This window comes from Peromyscus leucopus, chromosome X (assembly GCF_004664715.2).
Source record: "Peromyscus leucopus breed LL Stock chromosome X, UCI_PerLeu_2.1, whole genome shotgun sequence".
In the NCBI taxonomy this organism is placed as follows: domain Eukaryota; kingdom Metazoa; phylum Chordata; class Mammalia; order Rodentia; family Cricetidae; genus Peromyscus; species Peromyscus leucopus.
In genome coordinates this window covers 96,949,273-96,969,191 of record NC_051083.1, presented here as the reverse complement: position 1 = coordinate 96,969,191, position 19,919 = coordinate 96,949,273, and the positions used below count along the sequence as shown (strand labels likewise).

At 39.0% G+C, this 19,919-nt stretch overlaps 1 protein-coding gene across 12 annotated transcripts in view; it reads right to left on the bottom strand.

The window, feature by feature from the left end:
* Positions 1-10,544: 10,544 nt before the first annotated feature.
* The window catches only part of Pak3 (p21 (RAC1) activated kinase 3), a 277,471-nt gene continuing 268,096 nt past the window's right edge, over positions 10,545-19,919 (bottom strand). For all 12 annotated transcript variants that reach the window (XM_028876944.1, XM_028876946.1, XM_028876951.1 and 9 more), the window contains 2 exons: positions 19,744-19,881; positions 10,545-17,105 (listed from right to left, as the gene is read on the bottom strand). In XM_028876944.1, the coding sequence (XP_028732777.1) occupies positions 17,016-17,105; positions 19,744-19,881 (228 nt within the window). In that variant the 3' untranslated portion in view covers positions 10,545-17,015. The remainder of the gene's footprint in view (positions 17,106-19,743; positions 19,882-19,919) is intronic.

Below are 19,919 nucleotides of genomic sequence, written 5' to 3'. Positions count from 1 at the left end.
CTAGTCTTGACTAATTAATGGTATCGGAGGGATGGCAAGGGTGGTAATCTATTGAGACATGTTTCAGAGCACAGATGGTGGGTGCTTTGTGAAACTGTAGCCCAGGGGTGAGTCCGATGATTTCAGTCCTAGCCCAAATCACCCCTTTCTGATGAAGAAGCTTTCTCAATCTTAATTAAGGGTGGGAGTTCAGTGGCACTGTACCAGAAGAGCCTGAGATCAGCTGCACTCTGATGGTGCAGTTGTTTCAGTAGGTGGTTGGCAGATTTGAGCAGGGTCTTCTATTTTTATGATAGTATTTGGGACTACGTACTTTCGAAACCTCCCTGTAGTTAGACTCAAGACCCAAACTGTCCAAGCTAGATCTTCCAAAGGAAGATCCACTAACAAAGGAAAATAGCAACCTTCTTCCTAAATCTTCTTCAGAATCAAACGGATATAGAGCCTTCAACTTATTTGCTGGTTCACTCAATCTGCCATCCTAAACCAGGCTAGGGAGGAAGTTTCTCTCATTTCCCTTAAACTATGCCACTTGCTTAGAATGGATGTCTCACCAGGGGAGATATCTCAGTCAACAAAACAACTCTGAAATACAGGTCTCACTTTCACTCCTTATAATGTTATTCCAGAACACATTATGGGTTTAAATACTGTATAATTTTATAAAAAAATGGAGGTAATGTAATCATTCTATATGGTCACCAGATGGCACTCTGATATTACAATTAAGCTCAAAGACACATTTTTTTTTAGTATGAAAAATTTCCTCAAATTAAAAAGAGAGAGAAACCATTCCCTGTTGAGTGTCTATTGTGTGTTTCATTTATTTTAATGTCCACACAAAACACCAGTATTCTTTCTTCTTTAAGATAAGGAAGGTAAGGGCCAGGCAGTGGTGGTGCATGCCTTTAATCCCAGCACTTGGGAGGCAGAAACAGGTGGATCTCAGTGAGTTCGAGGCCAGCCTGGTCTCCAGAGTGAGTTCTAGGATAGCTAGGACTGTTACACAGAGAAACCCTGTCTCGAAAAAACAAACAAAAAAGATAAGAAGATAAGGAAGGTAAAGAAAAGAGACATGAAATAACTTGCCTACAGTTGCTCAGCTAGAAAATGACAGGTTAAGGAAAATATCACTTTGGCTTTGAACCTAGGCCCTATTTAAATTAAAATAGGTTGCATGTCCAAAAATGATATCAAAATATCACATACTACCAGCAATATATCATCAACTCTTCACCAAGAATGATGCAAAATACATGCTAAATATTTTCCCTCATAATCTTATCCCCAATTGATATTTCATGTATTTTTATACAGTATAGGGAGACTTGCATATGTGTTGTATAAAAGACATATTGGGATGAATTTATGCATCACAGAATATTTATGCTGAGTGGAAGAAGCTGGACCGATAGATTTCATTTATTCAAAATCTAGGGAAAGCAAGCTACTATGATGGTAGATTAGCACATTATTAGTTTCATGTAAGCAAAGGAAGGGAAGAAAGAAGTATAGGCAGCCTGAGCAAACAAATTAAAGGCAGCTTGCTATAGACATACCTTCCTGTGTTTATTGCAGCACTATTCACAACAGCATACCAAGTTAGGCAATTAGCATCTTGATTGTTCTGCTGATTGCCTGAGTATATGTAATTTTCTGGGTTCAACTGAATTTTACAGAAAATAGATGTTTATAAAATGAAGCTTCATAACCATTTCACACTCACTCAATAATCTTTTGAAGTTCAGACATGTATATTTAAATACATTACAAACTCAAATGGGGCTGGAGAGATGGCACAGCCAATAAGAGTGCTTCTTGCTCTTCCAGAGGACTCTTGTTTGAATCCCATAACTGATTGGTTGGAACCTCCAGCTCATTCCTTGCAGCTCCCACAAGGTCCGAGAAGCCCCATCCCTAGCTCTTCAAACCCCTCCCACTCTGAGAATCTCCTAACAAAGGGAAGGCACCAAAAAGCCCAGTTCTGATTTCTTGGTGGCTATGGCAGCCAGCTTCCTCCCCTGAAGTTGCCAGCCACCCCAGTTTTCCACCTAAAGTGCTCAGCTATTGACAATACTGGGACAGAAACCCAGCTTGTGGCAGACACGTCTGCCGACAGCCCCGTGTTGTACAACCTATTTACGCTCTCTGCTATACTTTGGGCATGTGGTTTCTCCAGCCTCCATCTATGGGACTGGAGAACACACTCCAGAGTTAATTTGCGCAAATAAACCTGTTCTTCGACTTTTTCAATTTGTCTTGATCTGGCTTACTGGGTGGGCAGAGAAACCTATTATGGAGGTACAGAAAACCTATTAAGAACCACATTGGATAACCCACAACTGCCTGTAACTCTCTTGTTCTATAGGATCTAGTGTCATCTTCTGGATTCTACTAGAATTGCATGCAGGTGGTGCACATATATACATGCAGGCAAAGTACTCATACACATAAATTTAAAAATAATTAAAATCTCAGGATTGGAGAAACAGCTGTGTGTGGTGTGTGTGGTGTGTGTGTGTGTGTGTGTGTGTGTGTGTGTGTGTGTGTGTTTTATTTTTTTAAAATTATAATTTGGATTTTTGTTTGGTTGTTTTTCAGAGAAAAAGAAAGACATGGAGTTGGGTGGGGGAAAGAGGTAGGGATTATCTTGGAGGAGTTGGGTGAGGGGAAACCATGATCAAAATATATTAGATAATTTTTTTTCAATGAAAAGAAGAGCACTTCATGCTCTTTCAGAGAACACGATAGGATTCCCAGAACCAACTTTGGGGGCTCACAACTGTCTGTAACTACAGTTATACAGAATCTGATGCCCTTTTCTGGCTTTCACAGGCATGCTCCCCAACACACACGAGGCAGACACTCCTCGTGGTCGTTTGAATGAGAATCGCTCCTGTAAGCTCTTATATTTGAATGTTTGGGAACCATTATTGGGAAAGATGTGTCACCCACTGGTGGTGCGCTCTGAGATTTCAAAAGGTATTGAAATTGGTCATTGGAACCATGCTATGCTAAGCTTACCCCTCCCTTTACTGGCCCTGGGTTGTCTGGTCCTGACCCTCGCTGGATATTGCAGCAGGAGAGCTGGTCCTACCCCTCATGGAAGAGCTCACCTGGCACTTAGGAAAGATGGCTCCACTCCTCACTATAAGCATACACCTCACCTGGGAAGCATACTAGAGCTGACCCTGTAGTCAAGGATGCAGGTTAGCCAACCCCAAGGGCTTGAGAGCATGAGAGCTGGCCCTGCTCTCCGCTTGTCTACTATGTGTTGGCATGAGTGAGGAAAAGATGTCCTCCTCCCTCTGTCCCTTGCTACCTGTGGCATGAGAGAGAGATGGCTCTGGGGTCATGAGAGTGAGAGAACTAGCCCTGCCCTACCCTACACCAGCTATAGCACACAGGAGAATGGGTCCTGCACCCCGCCTGGGCAGCACACTAGAGCTGACCCTAATGTTGTTGTCCCATGTAGATCTGCATGAGCCAGTCCTGAGGGCGTGAGAGCAGAAAAGCTGATCCTCCCACACCCCCTACAATCAGTAGAGAGGACCCTGCACCTTGCCTTGGCAGTACACTAGAGCTGGCCCTGGCTACATGAGTGGGTGGGATCTGAATCTAAGGGACTGAGATCAGGAAAACTGGCCTGGCTCCTTGTAGGTTGCTTTGGGTGAGCTAGCCGAGGTAGTGCTGAAGAGTTCATCCAGGTAATGATGATGAGGGAAAGCTGGCAGGCTGACCAACTCAGCTACGACCCAAGCCCAGAACCGAACCAGGGCTATGAGTTAGCCTACCCCAACATACAACGAATCTATGAACTGTTAGAACATGTGAAGGGAACAAACCTATAGATCCGAAACAGCAGGATCTCCATGACATAGGATGACAGGATATCCAAGAGGATCCCCAGTGAGAGCCCATTTCTGGTAGTGTAGCAGAAACCAGAGGCCTTGAGCCAATCACTAGTGGCAATGAACACTTACAAGTAAAGATGAACAGACTAAGGGATAAACTGTGTGTCTCAATGGGCCACACTACAGCTTCCATGACAAGATGTAAGATGGTTCTTCTTTTTCTTCTTCCTCTTCCTCTTCCTCCTCCTCCCCTCCTCCTCCTCCTCCTTCTATTGTTATTTTTTGTTTTTTGTTTTGTTTGGTTTTTGGTTTTTCTATTAAATATGGTTCTTTATGGTGGGAAAGGTTGCAAGGGCAGAGGGCAGATATAAGGGGATAAGGAGATGAGTGGGATCAGAAGGCATGATGTGAAATCTACAAAGAACCAATAAAAGCAAAAAGAAAAAAATTGTAGGAAAACAATCTCCAGTAATTCTTACTCTCCATCTGATGCTAAAGGAGTACCTATATTTTATTTAAGTGATTAAAAATATCTTAATCCCATTAGTTACAACGATTTAAATTTGAAAGAAGCTTTAACTTCAATTGCTAATTTGTCCAAGAGAATTTAGAGAGGAAAACCTTACTTATGCCTACTGTAGAATTTAGTTGTTAAAGATCTTATTCTATATCATAATATTGTTAGAACATGGCATTGTCTTTTGTCTTGTCAAATAAAACAATTTAGTTTTACAGGTTGTAAAATAAAAGCTGTTTCTTATTGTAAGTTTTATTCTTGTATGACTTGGACTGTAATCCAAGGTCAGTCAATCCATGCTCACAGGGAAAAACTCAAGATATTTGAATGCTGTGTCTTCTGAGGGAGATCCCCGAAGCACAGAAAGACAAAGTGGGAAATCTTATTACCTGAGATAGTTGGTTATGGTGACATGTGGAATTAATGAGGAAGTCCCTGGCAGTAAGGTGATCAGGAGAAGTAATAGATCTGGGGCTGGGGCCGGGCATAATATTCAGTCTTTTCTGGTTATCATAACCTCTGAAATGTCAAAAGAGAGGTACCATACAGTTTATTGTTTCTATTGTTACACATCCTGTTGAGATAATTGTAGATCTGCATGTAATTTTAAGACTGAAGGGAGATCCTCTCTCTCTCTCACTTCCCTTTAGTGGTAATGTAGTCTTGCTTCTTACTTTTGTGTGGGAATGTATGTTTCTAGAAATTAAGATGTGGTGGTTTGAATAAGAATGATCCCCACGGGTTCATGTTTGGCTATACACAATCCTATGAATACATATGGTGGAATTGTTTGAGGGAAAATTAGGAGGGGTGGCCTTTTTAGAGGAGATGTGTTACTAGGAGCAGGCTTTGAGGTTTCTAAGGCCCATACCATTCCCAGTTAGCTCTCTCTGCCTCATGCTTATGAATCAAGCTGTAAGCTCTTAGCAACTGTTCCAGCACCATGAGTGCCTGCCTGTTGCTATATTCCCCATCATGATGGGCATGTATTCCAACCCTCTGAAACTTTCAGTCAAACAACCTTTCATAAGTTGTCGTGGTCATGGTGTCTTATCACAGCAATAGAAAAATAAATTAAGACGGAAGTTGGTACTATGGTACTATGAGTTGACTCTCGCTGTGATAGACCTGATCATATGTGTTACTTTTGTAGGGATGTGAAAGAGTTTGGACTAGAAAATTGGTTTAATAGTGTAAGCAGAGTTTAATGGGCCATCATAGAAGCTGGGAAGACAATAATCTCCAGAGCCACTGTGGAGGGCCTGCTCAAGAGGCCTCAGAAAGAAGCAAAGACTTTGATAGCAACTAGAATAGAAGACATTCCTATGATATTTTGACAAAGAATCTGATTGATTCTGCCCTTGGTCTAAGAATTTGCATGAGGCTAAATTGAAAAGTAATGAATTAATTTCTTTGGTGGAAAAGATTTCAACACAGCCTAATATTGGCTCAGTGGCATGGTTACTAGTAATCACTCTTATGCAGGTCTATATGCAGGAGTAAAAGAAGTACAAAATGTACAGTTTGGAGAGAAAAAGAACACCAGGAAATCCAATATTTGAGCCAAAGCTTGTGCTTTGAATTACAATAACTCTGTAGGCTCAATTGTTTGACTATTGGTCCTTAGTTTATGGCACTGACTTGGAAGAAATAGGAAGTATAGCCTTGGAGATGTAAAAAGGGGGAAGACTTTGAGGCTTCAAAAGCCTCCTGACATTGACAGTGCAGCCTCTGCTTCTTGATTTTGGATTTGGATGTGAGCTCCCAGCTGTAGTGGTAGCTGTTCCAACTTTGACCTGGAAGTAAACCAAGCAGAGTTCTTCAGAGAACCCAGCTGGACTGCACCTCACCTCTCCTGAATCCTGTACCAACCCCTTTACTAGCTGTAAGTTACCCCCCAAAATAAACCTCCTTTTAAAGTACGTGGAGTTGCCTTAATAAATCCCCCAATATCTGGTGCCCAATGTGGGGCATGAACCCACGACCCTGGGATTAAGAGTCCCATGCTCTATCAACTGAGCTAGCCTGCATCAGAAGATTGGGGGTTCGTTCGGGTCCCTTTGTGGTCACCATCCATCATCCAGGATCACCAGGAACCAAGAGAGCCAACACATCCAGATCTTGGGTCTTAAGGGCTCCCCTCTTGGCCCCACCTCAGGGGCAGGTCATAAGTAGGCATGACAGTTACCAGAAGCCTCACTGGGGGTAGTACTTCCAGGTCAAAGCTAGAACAGCTACCCACTACACCCAGCTGCTGCTCACATGTCATGGTTGCCTGCCTGGTGCCATTTTTTTCATGATGGTTATAGGCTCTAACTCTCTGAAAACATAAGCTCCAAATAAAATGCTTGCTTTTTAAACCTTCCTTGGTCATAGTGTCTTGTTACAGAATTATAAAAGTAACTAAGACATAAGACCAGAACAGTCTAGGTATGTTAAAATACATGTATAATAAGACCCAAACTGCCAACTCTAAAGTTAAGTGCTTGCAAAACAGAGAATGTTCAAAGGAAGGGTTACAGCAAAAGCTAAAGATTAAGCTCCATGGCAGATGGTGGGTGAGGAAAACACTGGAATATATAAGGAGTGATCTGAGAAGTCTTAGGAATAGAGAAAGGAATGTGAAAGCCATTCCTGGTTCTTTGAGTATGTAGAAATAATTGAAATAGAGCTATTAAATGGTACAAAGATGTAGAAAAATGGTTTGATCCCATTGAAGTGACTTTTGCTTTCAGGTATAGAAAAGCTATATGCTGTAGTACTGCTTACCCCAGTGTCCTACCCAGAATTGTATACATATATAAAACACAAGTAAGTAGACTAAAGTGGCATGCATTTGAGTGAGTGTGCAGTGATGTTGGTTCAGGATTAGCTGATGTCACTAATAGTGGTGATATTTAACATATATATGTGGTAACCAAAAAGATGCCAACTAAGTGTCTGGCAGCTGATGCCTCTGAGAATAAGCATTACAGCCACTATTTGTGGTTAGCTCTTCAGGTATTAGGCCCACTCTACTTCAAAAGGATGCGAGAGACTTGGACAAGGCTAGAGTTCCAGCATACAGACTAATAGTACTAAGCTGCATATGAATGCATTTATCACTGTTTATGCCTTATTCCCCCAATTTTTGTTGTAAAGAAAAAGGTTAATTGATTTTGGTAAAACTTTGTAACTTTTTAGCTCATAAGAATCATTTCTATATATTCCTTATCTATTCATCATTCATCATGTCTTATTATACATGTATTTTAACATACCTAGACTGCTCTGGTCTTATGTCTTAGTTACTTTTATAATTCTGTAACAAGACACCATGACCAAGGAAGGTTTAAAAAGCAAGCATTTATTTGGAGCTTATGTTTTCATAAATATTATATATTTTCTATATTCTATATTCATGCATCTTTCATTTTGGTTAGGCCCCCTACCAATACCTCATTTTCTCATTGCAACCTTCCTCTCTGTGTTTGAACACTTCTGTCCACAATATTCCCCTTCTCAACTTCTATTTTACCTGAATTTCATTATGCCCTTCCCCTAAGGTAGCCAGTTTCTAGTTTCCTGGATTTCACATATATTTCAGGCTAAACATAGAAAGGATTCAAAGCTGGGATCTACATTTGAGTGAAATACATAACACTTGTTTTTCTGAGCCTAGGTGACTTCACTCAGTGTATTTTTTTCTAGTTCTATTCATTTGCTTGCAAACTTTATAATCTCATTTTTCACTTACTGTTAAGTCATATTCCATAGTGAACATGTACCACATTTTCCTTATCTATTCATCATTTGTTGGTATCTTTGTTGTTTCTATTTCCAAGCTATTGTGAATGAACCATTGATGTGAAAGTATTTCTATAGTATGATATAAAGTCCTTTGAGCATTTACGAAGGAGTGATACAGATGGGTTGTGTAGTAGTTCCATTTATAGTTTTTGAGAAACCTCAGGCTGATTTCCCCAGTGGCTTCACTAGTTTACCTTCTTACCAACAGTGTATAAAGGCTTCTACTTTCTCCACATCTATGACAGCTTTTGTTGTCAGTTAGATTCATGATTTGGGCCATACTTACTTTAGTGAGATGGAATCTTAAAGTGGTTTTATCTGCATCCAACCCAAGAAAAATTTCAACTAGAAAGGATAGCAGAACACAAGTGACATGAAATGAGACGGAAGTTATACTCAGGGTTGAAGTTTTAAGTGGGGATAGAGTAGTTAGGGAGAAGAGAATGTAGGGGGTGGGTTAGTCAAGAATACATGAAGCCTTATGGAAATCCCCTAGTTTGTAAGGTAATTATATATATATATAATATGTATGTATTTAATATACATATATATTAATACACAATGTATACTATATATAGTGCATCTCTATATATATACATATACATACATAAAGACATAATACATACATGGGGGGTTCAACAGAAGTACCTTGCAATGTGGGCAATCTGCTCCCAGAATATATGGATTATAAAAGGAAAACTTCAGTGCCAGGTACAGGCTACCTCTTTACCTCTTTATTGATCAAAAAGACCCCAGCACACCCCCAAAACACAGGATATTGCCACTGCTCTTGGTTTTCCACCATACGTAGATGGTAAGACCCGATTGCTGAAGATAACACTTACTTTTGAATGCAAGGGATAGAAAAATCAGCCTCAAATTTACGAAGAAATTCTCTCCAAGTTGGCTAGCTTACACAGTGTCAGAAAGTCGGCTTTCTGTGTGCAGGCTGCTGAGAGAGAAAAAGCATCAGTGGTTTTCCTCAGTGCTGGACACTGCATGCTCTAATACTGATCTGCTGGTAAAGTAGCCCCACTGATGTAATAGTTGTGTAAAGGTTATGGGTGAAGGACTGGTTTCTGATTGGGTATGAGGTTTCTCCACTGGGGGGATTTCATGCCTTGAACCATAAATCTGGTCAAAAGATCATGACTAAGGAGACCATAGACTCTAGAAGGAACCTACTGTTACTGTTTTGCTAAATGGTCATGCTGTCAGTCTGCAATTCTAACCATTTATGTTTATAGCCATAGATCTGTGATTCTCTCAACTATGCTCAGAAAAACTTTTTGCAGAGGGTAGTGGTTAATGCAGAGACGCATAGCTGGTCAAACTGTTAAGGATAAGTAACTATTAGTTCCCAGCTGTTGATAGGTCATTTATATCAACCTCCCTCTAACTAGGCCCATTGACCTTCATGGAAGTAGAGGCTGAAAGAACGTAGCAACTGGCAGGTGGAGAGTAGAGCTGTGAAATGCTGACTCTTGGATGACTTGGCTGTTGTACATCAACTCACAGAACATGTGGTTACTTGCACAAGACCTGAATAAAATCAAGTCAGTCAAAATTCCATCATGGATCAGGAAGGATCCCAAGGCCCCACCCATATTGGAAGAGCTCCTGGCAGTTGTTGGCTGCTTAGGAAGGAAGAGTCACTCTTTGCTCAAGCCTCAGTAGATAGCCACACACCCGCGTGCTTGTGGGTCAGCACTAATTGGATGTGGGGGTTAACAACAAAAGCAGAAACTAAAAAAGAATGTATTGATATAAGATATGGGAAGAAACTACTCGGTGGCTCAGCAGTTAAGGGAACTTTCTGCTCTTGCAGAGGACTAGAGTTCAGTTCCCAGCACCCACATCGGGAGTCTCAAAACTGCCTGGACTTCTGCTTCCAGGAGATCCTGTGCCCTTATCTGGCCCTCATAGGCACCCACACACAACTGTACATAATGTAGATACATAAACACATGAATAAAAAAATAAATCTTTGAAAAAAGATAAATAAGACAAATCAGAATATCATGAACATGGCATTGTATGTTTAGGAATTTCCAAACAGAAAGCTGATCAAAATCCAAGTATTTGTTACATGCAAATTCTCGTGGGGATTTGCCTTCATCTACCATTGGGATCCACCAGGTTTTTGTCCTCTATTGAATATACACATTTACTTCTCTGAGCTAGTCCATGTAAAAGCCAAATAGAGAATCTGAGTTATTCAATGGAAGATTCTGTGGGGCATCATCTCCTACATTGGTAAAATGCTGGCCATTTTATCACCTCTATACCTGTAAGAGTGTGATACCTTCCAAAATGTGAAACAGGCAAAGCGACTGATGAAATCAGGGTGGGGTGGGAGAGTGACAGAAGAGAGAAACAACAAATCATTGATGTTTGTCGTTTTATTTGCAATACTTTAGGTCCAAGTTTCAAACTGCAATATTTTTACACTCAAGACACAGTCATGCACAATCCATATTTCAAATTGCTATTGCTTCAACCACAATTAAAATAAAAATACCAAAAATTAAAATCCTCAAAAAGATCAGCTGCTGAGGGCAGAGGGATGGAGTCATACCATCAGCAAGTCTACAAAAGAAATAACTTACTTAAAAATCAAACAAACGTAAGACCATAAATAGCATTAATTCAAAATTACAGAAGAATTTCACTACACATGGGTTTACAAATAACACATTTTGACAAAAATAATGCACAGCCAAATGAGATACAACGCCGAAAACTGGTGAAAATGAAGATCCTCCTCAATTTATTTTATTTGGATGTTATGAGATCAATCCCAGTAGACATCAGTATCCATGTGATCTGGCTCCTACTGTCAGATGTACTGAGATTTTTTTTAAACTCAACCCATTAATGGTGAAAGATCTTACCATCACTAATGAATATAGTATATGCGGGTCAAAAAGCACACCACACACACAAGCACACACATTGAACTTGAATTTCACACTCAGGGCTGGTTGGCACTCTGCTGTAGGCAGACAGTAGGGACCATCCACCAAACTAACTTCTGGTTTCTCTTCTTTTCAATAGCATGCTTATACAACTAGTTAATTGCTGTGGGACTTTCCATGAGAAATGTTTTATTTAAACCCAACAGTTAATTTGTTTGCTAAAAGCATGCAATTGCCTTTCCGTTGCTCTCTTTTGCAACTTGTAAGTACATAGGTCCACTCTGTGGTCTTAGCCATTCAAATGCTTGGGTTCTGCCATCCTGTGCCATTTCTACTTTAATGCTCTAAGGCCCATAACTGCTTCATAGGAAAAGAGAGGCCCAAGTTTTATTCTATGAAATGTGACAGTGAATTTCTCTTCTAGTAGCAAATGCTAGCCACAGCTTAATGGAAACCAGACTTTACACACAGTGTATAGAAAATGAAAACTGGGAACATTCAGTGGAAAAATGACATTGAAATAAAAACAAAACCATTGTGAAGAAGTTGGAAGGTTTCCATGAGTTTGATCTACATTCTCTGGTGCTGTTAACTTCATTTACTTGAGTTTTTCCATCTTACATAGTTCTATGTAACTGCAACATAAGAGATCCAGCTTAAGCTTGTGATATTTGCCATCGCTTTGGCAGGTTAAATTTGCAAGGCAAACTGTTACCCCATACAATGTCAGAGCTTTTAAAAAGACCTTGAAGAGCAGTTAATTCAACACCTTTATTTTCTAGATGAATAAATAGGAAGGTCAAGTAATTTGCTCAAGGTCACACAGCAAGTTAGGCAAAATGCCCATGTTAACATCTATGTCTCTTTCCTGGCCAGGGTCACTTCTATTACATCTGACTCATTCTCTAGCATTGTTGTCAGCTTGTTTCTAGGTTCCAAATCGGATGAACATACATAGTACTTGCCTTACTGTTGGTATTACAAGACAGCATTCACCCGATGGCAGCTTCTATAGAGACGCTGATGGCACTAATTAGATTTTATAAGTTTACCTTTCAAGTTCAATGATATTAAGTGGCATTAAATGCTACAAGTTGATAGTATATATATAGTCAGAGGTGTGCACAAGGTGATATCTTGATTCCCACATTTGCAGATTCATTTAGATACTGTTTAATGATAAACAGCCATTCCCATGCATGAGAAGTTGGGTTAGATATATTTGATTACTAAAGGAGTATGAAGCAGAAAAGGAGTGATAAAACTGAAAGCCAAACAACCAAAAACTATAGTAGAAATATGTCTTTTTTTTGAAAAACTCTTTCGTAAGAGAAACATTTCCCTTATTCCCAAGGCCCTATTTATTCCCTTTCCAATCCACATGCAAATATATGTTCAGTATTGTGTGTTAAGGTTATTCCAAATCCCAGGCCCATTAGACTGTCGGTTTACAAATGCTGAATTTCAGGCTTCTTCTTCCAAGACTGGGAGATGTTTATACCACACGCCATCGTTTGTTTAGGTGAATATTAACTGCAATAAGCTCAGAGAAGGACGAGATTCAACCAGGATGGCTAGGTTAAGACTTCCATATGTATTGTCAATAGCTAAGTAAAAGAATTATGGGGGTAGGGTCTGCTTTTGATTGACACTGTATAACATTATTGAAGTTCTCACCTAAAATTGCTTTGGTGAGTTAGGAGGAATTTCTTCTCTTTTGGTGGTTGGTCTCTCTTTCTCTTGAAAAAAAAAAAAAAAAACCACAATTGCTGGCTACAAGCTATAATTATGCAGCACAAGAGTACAAGGAGACCATCCCAAGCCAAAACTAATAGGACTGGAACTGAATGCTGACAGACAATCCTAAATATTTCTCTTAAGAAATTCGGAGTTAGGTTTAATTATATATGGTAATTTCTATTGAAACCAATGGGCTTTCCTTACAGCCATTTAAAGAATTTTTCCAGAATGATAGGTCTTGTTATGCAAGGAAATGGTGAGAATTAGCTATTTTATCCTTCTGTCCTTCCAAAATTGACTTTGAAAATCTTTTAAGACAATCTAGAAAGGGGCACCTGAAACAAATATCATCAAAGGGGCTAATCAAGGTGTCAGCTCTCCAATCTAAGGCAAACAAAATAGACACCCGGATGCCATACCAAAGCTGAGGGCAGCTTGTTTTATAGCAGAAGAATACATTTGGAGTTCTAGCAGTGACATCTCCTTAGCTTTGACTTAGATAATAGTCTCACAAGAAAGCATGTGCCATACCTGAGCATGTGCCAACCTCAGTACCTAGGCAAGTATAAAGCCTACAGAATAATTGTAACTAGGAAATATCTGTGCCCTGCATGCTCTGGGCTCTGGCCAGAAGACATCTGCTCCTGGCATCTCTTCTATGTTTCTATAGTTCTCTTTCTGTTTTTTATTTATTTAAATTAATAATATAATAATATCAAAGAAAGAAAATTTCTGAAAGAAAAAATTTTCACATAATCCCACCACCCTAACACAACCAATTCCAATTATTTGTGTTCCCAGTCTTTATCCATATGCACACTTCTTTTTACATAGATGTAATCCCTGTGTGTGTTATTTCAAAGTGACTTCATAGACTCTCTCTGAGAACTGGCAGCCTCATTAGAAATAAACGACCCATTGAGGAAACGAATATAATTATTTACACGATTTTTGAGGTGAGAATATCCATTATAGACAAACATCTCAAACTATCAAAACAGTTATACAGAAAACAGGAAGCAATTTATATTTTTTTTTTTTTTAGCAATGGAATGTGCTTTGCAGGAGAGATAGATGTGGGGACTAGGTGGTTAAACTAAAACACTGTAGGTGCAATTCACAAGCCTGAAAGAAACCTGAATAACACAATTAAAGAATAAATACTTGAGTTCAATCTTTTCATGTGACTTGGCCATCCAGTAGCCAAAATGGAGCATGGACGCACAAATATTTACAATGACACATAGACAAGATCGGCAAGAACGAAGTCATTTCCCAACATGGTGACTGATTTAGGGGGATTGTATCATCCCCAAATCCTCATGGGATTATGACAACGAACCGGATCCTTGCTACAATATTAATGTTCTATTCTTTCTTAAATAAATAATCTTTACTGTGCTTCTCACCCTTCCCTGACTTTCCCACTGCCCTATTCCTGTCTCAGGACTTTTGAATCAACATTCGAAAATGTGCCCACAAATGTCTCAGGGCACACTAGCAACGTTAAAGATCTGGATAGACTCACCTGGATTAAGATGAGCTCAAAACAAAATCAAGGAAAGGGACTAAACTATTAACCATCTGGAGTCCAGGTTGTTCAAGTATCCCAAATATGGATCCTTCAGCATCATTTTGGCATGAGAAACAGTTCCTCTCTAACACTTATTAGAAATATATGTAATTCTTCAACACAGGGAAAAAACTTCAGAAGCTGTTCTAATTTGTACATGTACATAGATATAATTTTGTACAAGTAATGCTTACTGGAACAGATTATTAAATCTTAGTACAAAATGATGGTAAATAGGAACCTGGCCCCTAATTGTCAATATGCTGAATGGAGAGTACAAAGAGTAGCCATCTCTCGGCCAACAGTGATCTGAAGGATCACTGCTCCAGGGTCTTCTAAATAACATCAACAACAATAACAGCAACAACAACAATAACAATAATAAACAACAATAACAACAACAAAGGCCTTTACAACATGCAAAAGATGTTAATCGATGTCTTGGACTTCCCAACCAGGGTTTGGGCTCTCTCTATTAGTAGAATATAGCCATCAATTGAATTCTATTTGCATCCCAGGTATTTTGTGGAATTCCCTGGCACTACAAGTGGGAAAAATCCTTCATTTAAAATAAGATAAAGTAAAAATTAAGAGTCCCCCTCTCTCAGTAGAGAGGTGTGACATTTAGAATTTTAGGCCCAGATGCCTCTTTGCAAAATAAACATGAAATTAATATAATCATTTTCTTTTCTTTTCACATTTGTCTTTTATTCCATGGTGGATACTTTCAGAGGAGGGGCAAACCTCACCCTAATTTTATAATGTAGGAAAATAGGAAATCCACCAGTGGTATCTTCTCAACATAAACATATGCACTATATGATCAGCAGAAACTCTAGAGAAAGTGCTTTCATTTGAAGGATTGGATGGATGGTCCAATGGACAGATGTACATCACAGAGGAGAAAGGCATATGCCATTGATCTCTTTCCCCTCTTGCTGAATGTAGGTCAACTCTATTCAGATTCTCTATCTCTACAAATTAAGAAATGTTGTATAGCATAGGTTGCTGGCTTTTCAAAGACTTAGAGAAAACAACTTTCTAGAATTCATAAAACTGACTATACACTCACAAGAGAAGCATATCCTTTTCTATGCAGACACCTTCCAGATGTTTTTCTACTCTCAGAAGATTAAAAATAACTAATATATATAATGAAATAACAGTAGAATTTTGGGATTTTCCTCAAGCCACAAAAGGAATTCTATTGGACTGATAGTTCTTGGGATATATGAATATAGATCAAAAGTATTTTCTTGGTGAGCTTTCAACATCTTTATGAACAGGCTTTAAAAGGAGAAAAGCCTACATAACTAAATAAGAACACACCATATCCTGAAAAAGAGATTAGAGATATATAGGGAAAATCTATCGAATATTTAGAGCCACGTTGACTGGGATGTAGCTTTCACTGACTTCCCATTTCTTACAGAGTTGAATTTTTTTTTTTTACTATATCTCTCATCTCTTGATCTTTAAAAATTCTTAAGTGTTACAAATTGTCAAAATGAATAATTTTTATTATGAAGAATGTTGGCTAATGGATCTATTTCCTCATAATGTGCGTATTGTACAATGCGTATGTTACAGGAGCACAAGAGAGGATTAAATTCGCTATTATCCTTGCTTATTTATTGTCCAACAAGGAGTTCTGCATTTTCCTTTTGGCTCTCAGAGAAAGTCTCATCTTTGTGTAAGTAAGATTTCTCCAATCAGGGTAGTCTAGGTTTAGAACCTAAACTAGAACCTAGACTCACACAGAAGCGCTGCCACATTTTCAGTGTGTGTCTTTTTTCTGTTATCACAGAGGCCAACAAGCTGCTTTACATGACAATTCAACTACTACCTAAGCATCCTTGTAAAATGTGACAGTATCTCACAATTAGAGCTCTGTTTAGACACAACTTTTAAAAACCCACCCTGAACACTCAGATTCCTCTCTGCTTTTGGAAAGTGTCTTAAAGGAAACCTTTTCCAATACAAATGCAGAAAAATAGGTACACAAACCAAGCCACCACTACAGAAGAAGAAAAAATTGCGACTCTATTAGGGCATGGACGTCCACAGCTTCACACAGCACTTGTTCTATTTTTTTCATTTTTGTTTGTTTTTGTTTTGTTTTTTCTTTGCTTTTTTTTCTTTCTATTTTTTTTAAAAAAACATGTTGACATCTTTTATTTTTTCCGGACATCTAATGACAATGCAAGTGAAAAAACATCACATTGGGGAAGGAGTTTTGAAAGAGGTTTGAATGCAAGAGGGGCTACTCTCTAACTTAAAAACAAACACAACACTATGAAGAGGGAGTGTGCATCTTTGAGAAATCTTTTTCTTCAAAGTAAATGCACAAAATGAGGGGATTCACTACTGGCTCTTTCGCTTCACGGTGGAAGTGACCTCTTAATGGTCACTTCAACATTGCTGCCCTGTGTGGGCTGCGGTTCAGGCTTACAAATAAATTACATAGTCTGAGGGAGTAGGAAAAAGGCTTATAAGAAGTTTCTATTCACTTTAAAGTTAAAGAACCCCCACCCCATTCGACTGTCTTTTCTTCCATGTTTCCTGCAGCAGTTTTAGTTCAGTCTTACTCATCAGGGAGACGGTGAGGGGTAAGGCTCGCAGTTCTAACGGCTACTGTTCTTAATTGCTTCCTTTGCAGCGATAATCAGAGGAGTGAGGCTGGAGAGAGGCTTGGCTAATTTTAAAAATGGATGCTGTAAAAGGAAGGGAAAAAAAAGGAGGAATTAGTAGAATTCTCCCTTCGTGCTAGAGCAGTCTTCTCATCCTCCCTAATTCTGCAACCCTTTAATACATATTGTGGTGACCCCCCAATCATAAAATAATTATTTCCTCACTACTTAATAACTGTAATTTTGTTACTGTTATGAGTAATAATGTAAATATATGAATATATATGATATGGGACCCATTGAAACGTGTTTAGAGCACTCATTGAGACACTAGTCAATTTAAAAGAAAATCCCTGCCAGCTTTTGTCCAGAATTTCTTTTTTCTTTTTTCTTTTTCAGTGTCTTGAAATCCTATGGAAACTTCCTTGGCACATCTAGAAACTCTTCAATATGGAGCTTGGAAAATTTCACGCAGTAATGGCCAGACTCTCTACATTTCTTAAACTGATGAATGGTGCTGGAGCGGCTCTCGGGCTTGAAAAAGTGTCTTCAACTGAACATCAAAATCAATTTTACTCTAAAACCCTTGGCTCCCTAGCTGCCAAACCCAATAGCCGTGTCTCCACCATTTCTCTTGGCTCATCTGCAAGAGCTGATGCAAGCCAATCTTCTTTTCTTCTTTCAAACTTTTGCTTCTTTGCAGACCTGTGATATTTGATTACCTCGGGCCTTTCCCTGGTGCGGGCCTTTCCCGGGTGTGGGCCTTTCCCCAGTACGGGCCTTCTGATTCCCCTCTTTACATCGTTACTTCCCCTTTCTACCTCTTCCTCACAATAACGTAGCTTATTTTGTTAATAAGCTTTGTCATTAGCTTCTTTTATTACTTAATTTCTTACAGATCTCATTTCCGTCACAATTTCAACCCATCATCAGCTTGCTAAAGGCATTCCAATATAACTTTCCCTGATGTCTTCCCTGCCCTCCTGTCCTAATTCTCCATTGTGGGCTGGACATTTCCTCTGAGGCAGTGATTCCCAACGTTAATGCTGTAATCTTTTAATACAGTTCTTCATGTTTTGGTGACCCCTCCAATCATAAACTTATTTTCATAGCTACTCCGTAATTGAAATTTTGCTTCTGTTATGAATCATACTGTAAATATCCAATATGCAAGATATCTGATATATGACCCTAAGGGGTCACGACCCACCGGTTGAGAACAACTCCTCTAGAATGTTTCTTGGTCATTTTTAATTCAACATTTTGAAAGGTATATTAAAGTCTCCACAACAGAGTCCTTTTATGTGACATAAGCTACAGGAGCTTTGGAGTCAGAACAATGAAAGATAACTGATTCTATGCTCTATTTATCTGTGTGGTTACATTAATGATCCTGTATCTTTGGCATCCTTGGAAAAAAGGGATGAGAGACATCAGCACAGGGATATATATGTGGTAACAGGCTTGGAACAAAGTGGAAGTGAAGCATTTACAAGTTTATGTTTTGCATGTATGATTTCAGGGTTAATTAGAAGGTTAACAAAGCATCATTACAGATTTGATATTTTATGACCCTATGACGATCTGGAAAATGCTCACAGGGAACGGTGCAGTGGTGCAGCCTTTCCAGTTCCTCTACATAAGAAAAGATCTTGTATAGCAGAGGTCAAGAATTTTTCCCCCAAACATGAGTCTTTAAGAGTCTTTAGAGAGAAGGATGTTAGAAACAATTGGAAGAGAATTTTCCATGCAAGGAGGCAGGCAAGAACACAGTGAGTCTATGGTTAGCATTCTGCATACCAATATTGCACCTTTTGTTGAATGGCCTTATTATTCAAAGTCACAGTGAGGACAAGCAGTTGTTGTTCTTAGATGCCACAGGTCTTGATACTCTTCCTGAAGGAATGGTCTCTAGCAGTGAATCTTTGTGTAATCCTGGGTATGTGCTGCTTTATAAATTAAATCTATCTTTTAAAAAATCTACCTTAGTTTCCATTTCATGTATGGCAGAAAATTGGGCAATCCTAGGCTCAAATTAGAGCTCTTTTGCCATTCAAGACTTTTATGAGTCTCTATTTCAATATCTGCAAAATAGGTCACCAACAAATCCCACACAGTTGGAAGAACCTAATGAGATTATATACATAAAGAGTTTGGGAGGTGGGTGACAGGCCCCAGTTAGCATCCTCTGTACTGGTCCTGAGAGCCATCAAAAGGACAACTGGTTACAGAGGCACTCTCCATTGGATGCTACTCACCCAGGCAAGCTGGTCTACCATTTGGCATCACATGCAAAAGTACTTTGACCAATAGAACATTAGAGTGGCAAATATCATGGAAATATTTGCATAGTTATGTTGAAAATTACCTCTGGCCAAGAGCACTTGCATATAACATTCAGAGGCACAAGTAAAGTTTAGAAAAAAGTTTTAGCAATACCAGAAAGTCACATTTGTTTTTTTTTTTTCCATGCAGTATAAGATTTCAGGAAGAGCAAAAGAGAGTTATAGATTAAATTTAAAATTCTTCTGAAAAAAGGCAAGACAGCATGATCAGCCAACCATGTAATAAATACATGCCTATACTTATATGTCTAAAACTGAATGGTAATATCCTAACTCTCACTATATGTCTCTCAACAGGGATCTTTTACTGTCTCACATTGACATGGAAAAGCTAAACATAGCAACTCTCCCTTTGAATTGTCCTATTTCGTTTTCACCTGCAAAAGCTCCTTGGCAGATCCCCGTCTATCCACATCCATCTCAAGACAGCGATTTAAGAAGTCACGGAATACAGCTGACAGTCTCTCGGGATTCTGGAGCTCTGGAGTTCCATTAGTGGCTATCAGATATAAGGCCTATAAAGAAGAAATATTCAAATCTATTCAGCATATAT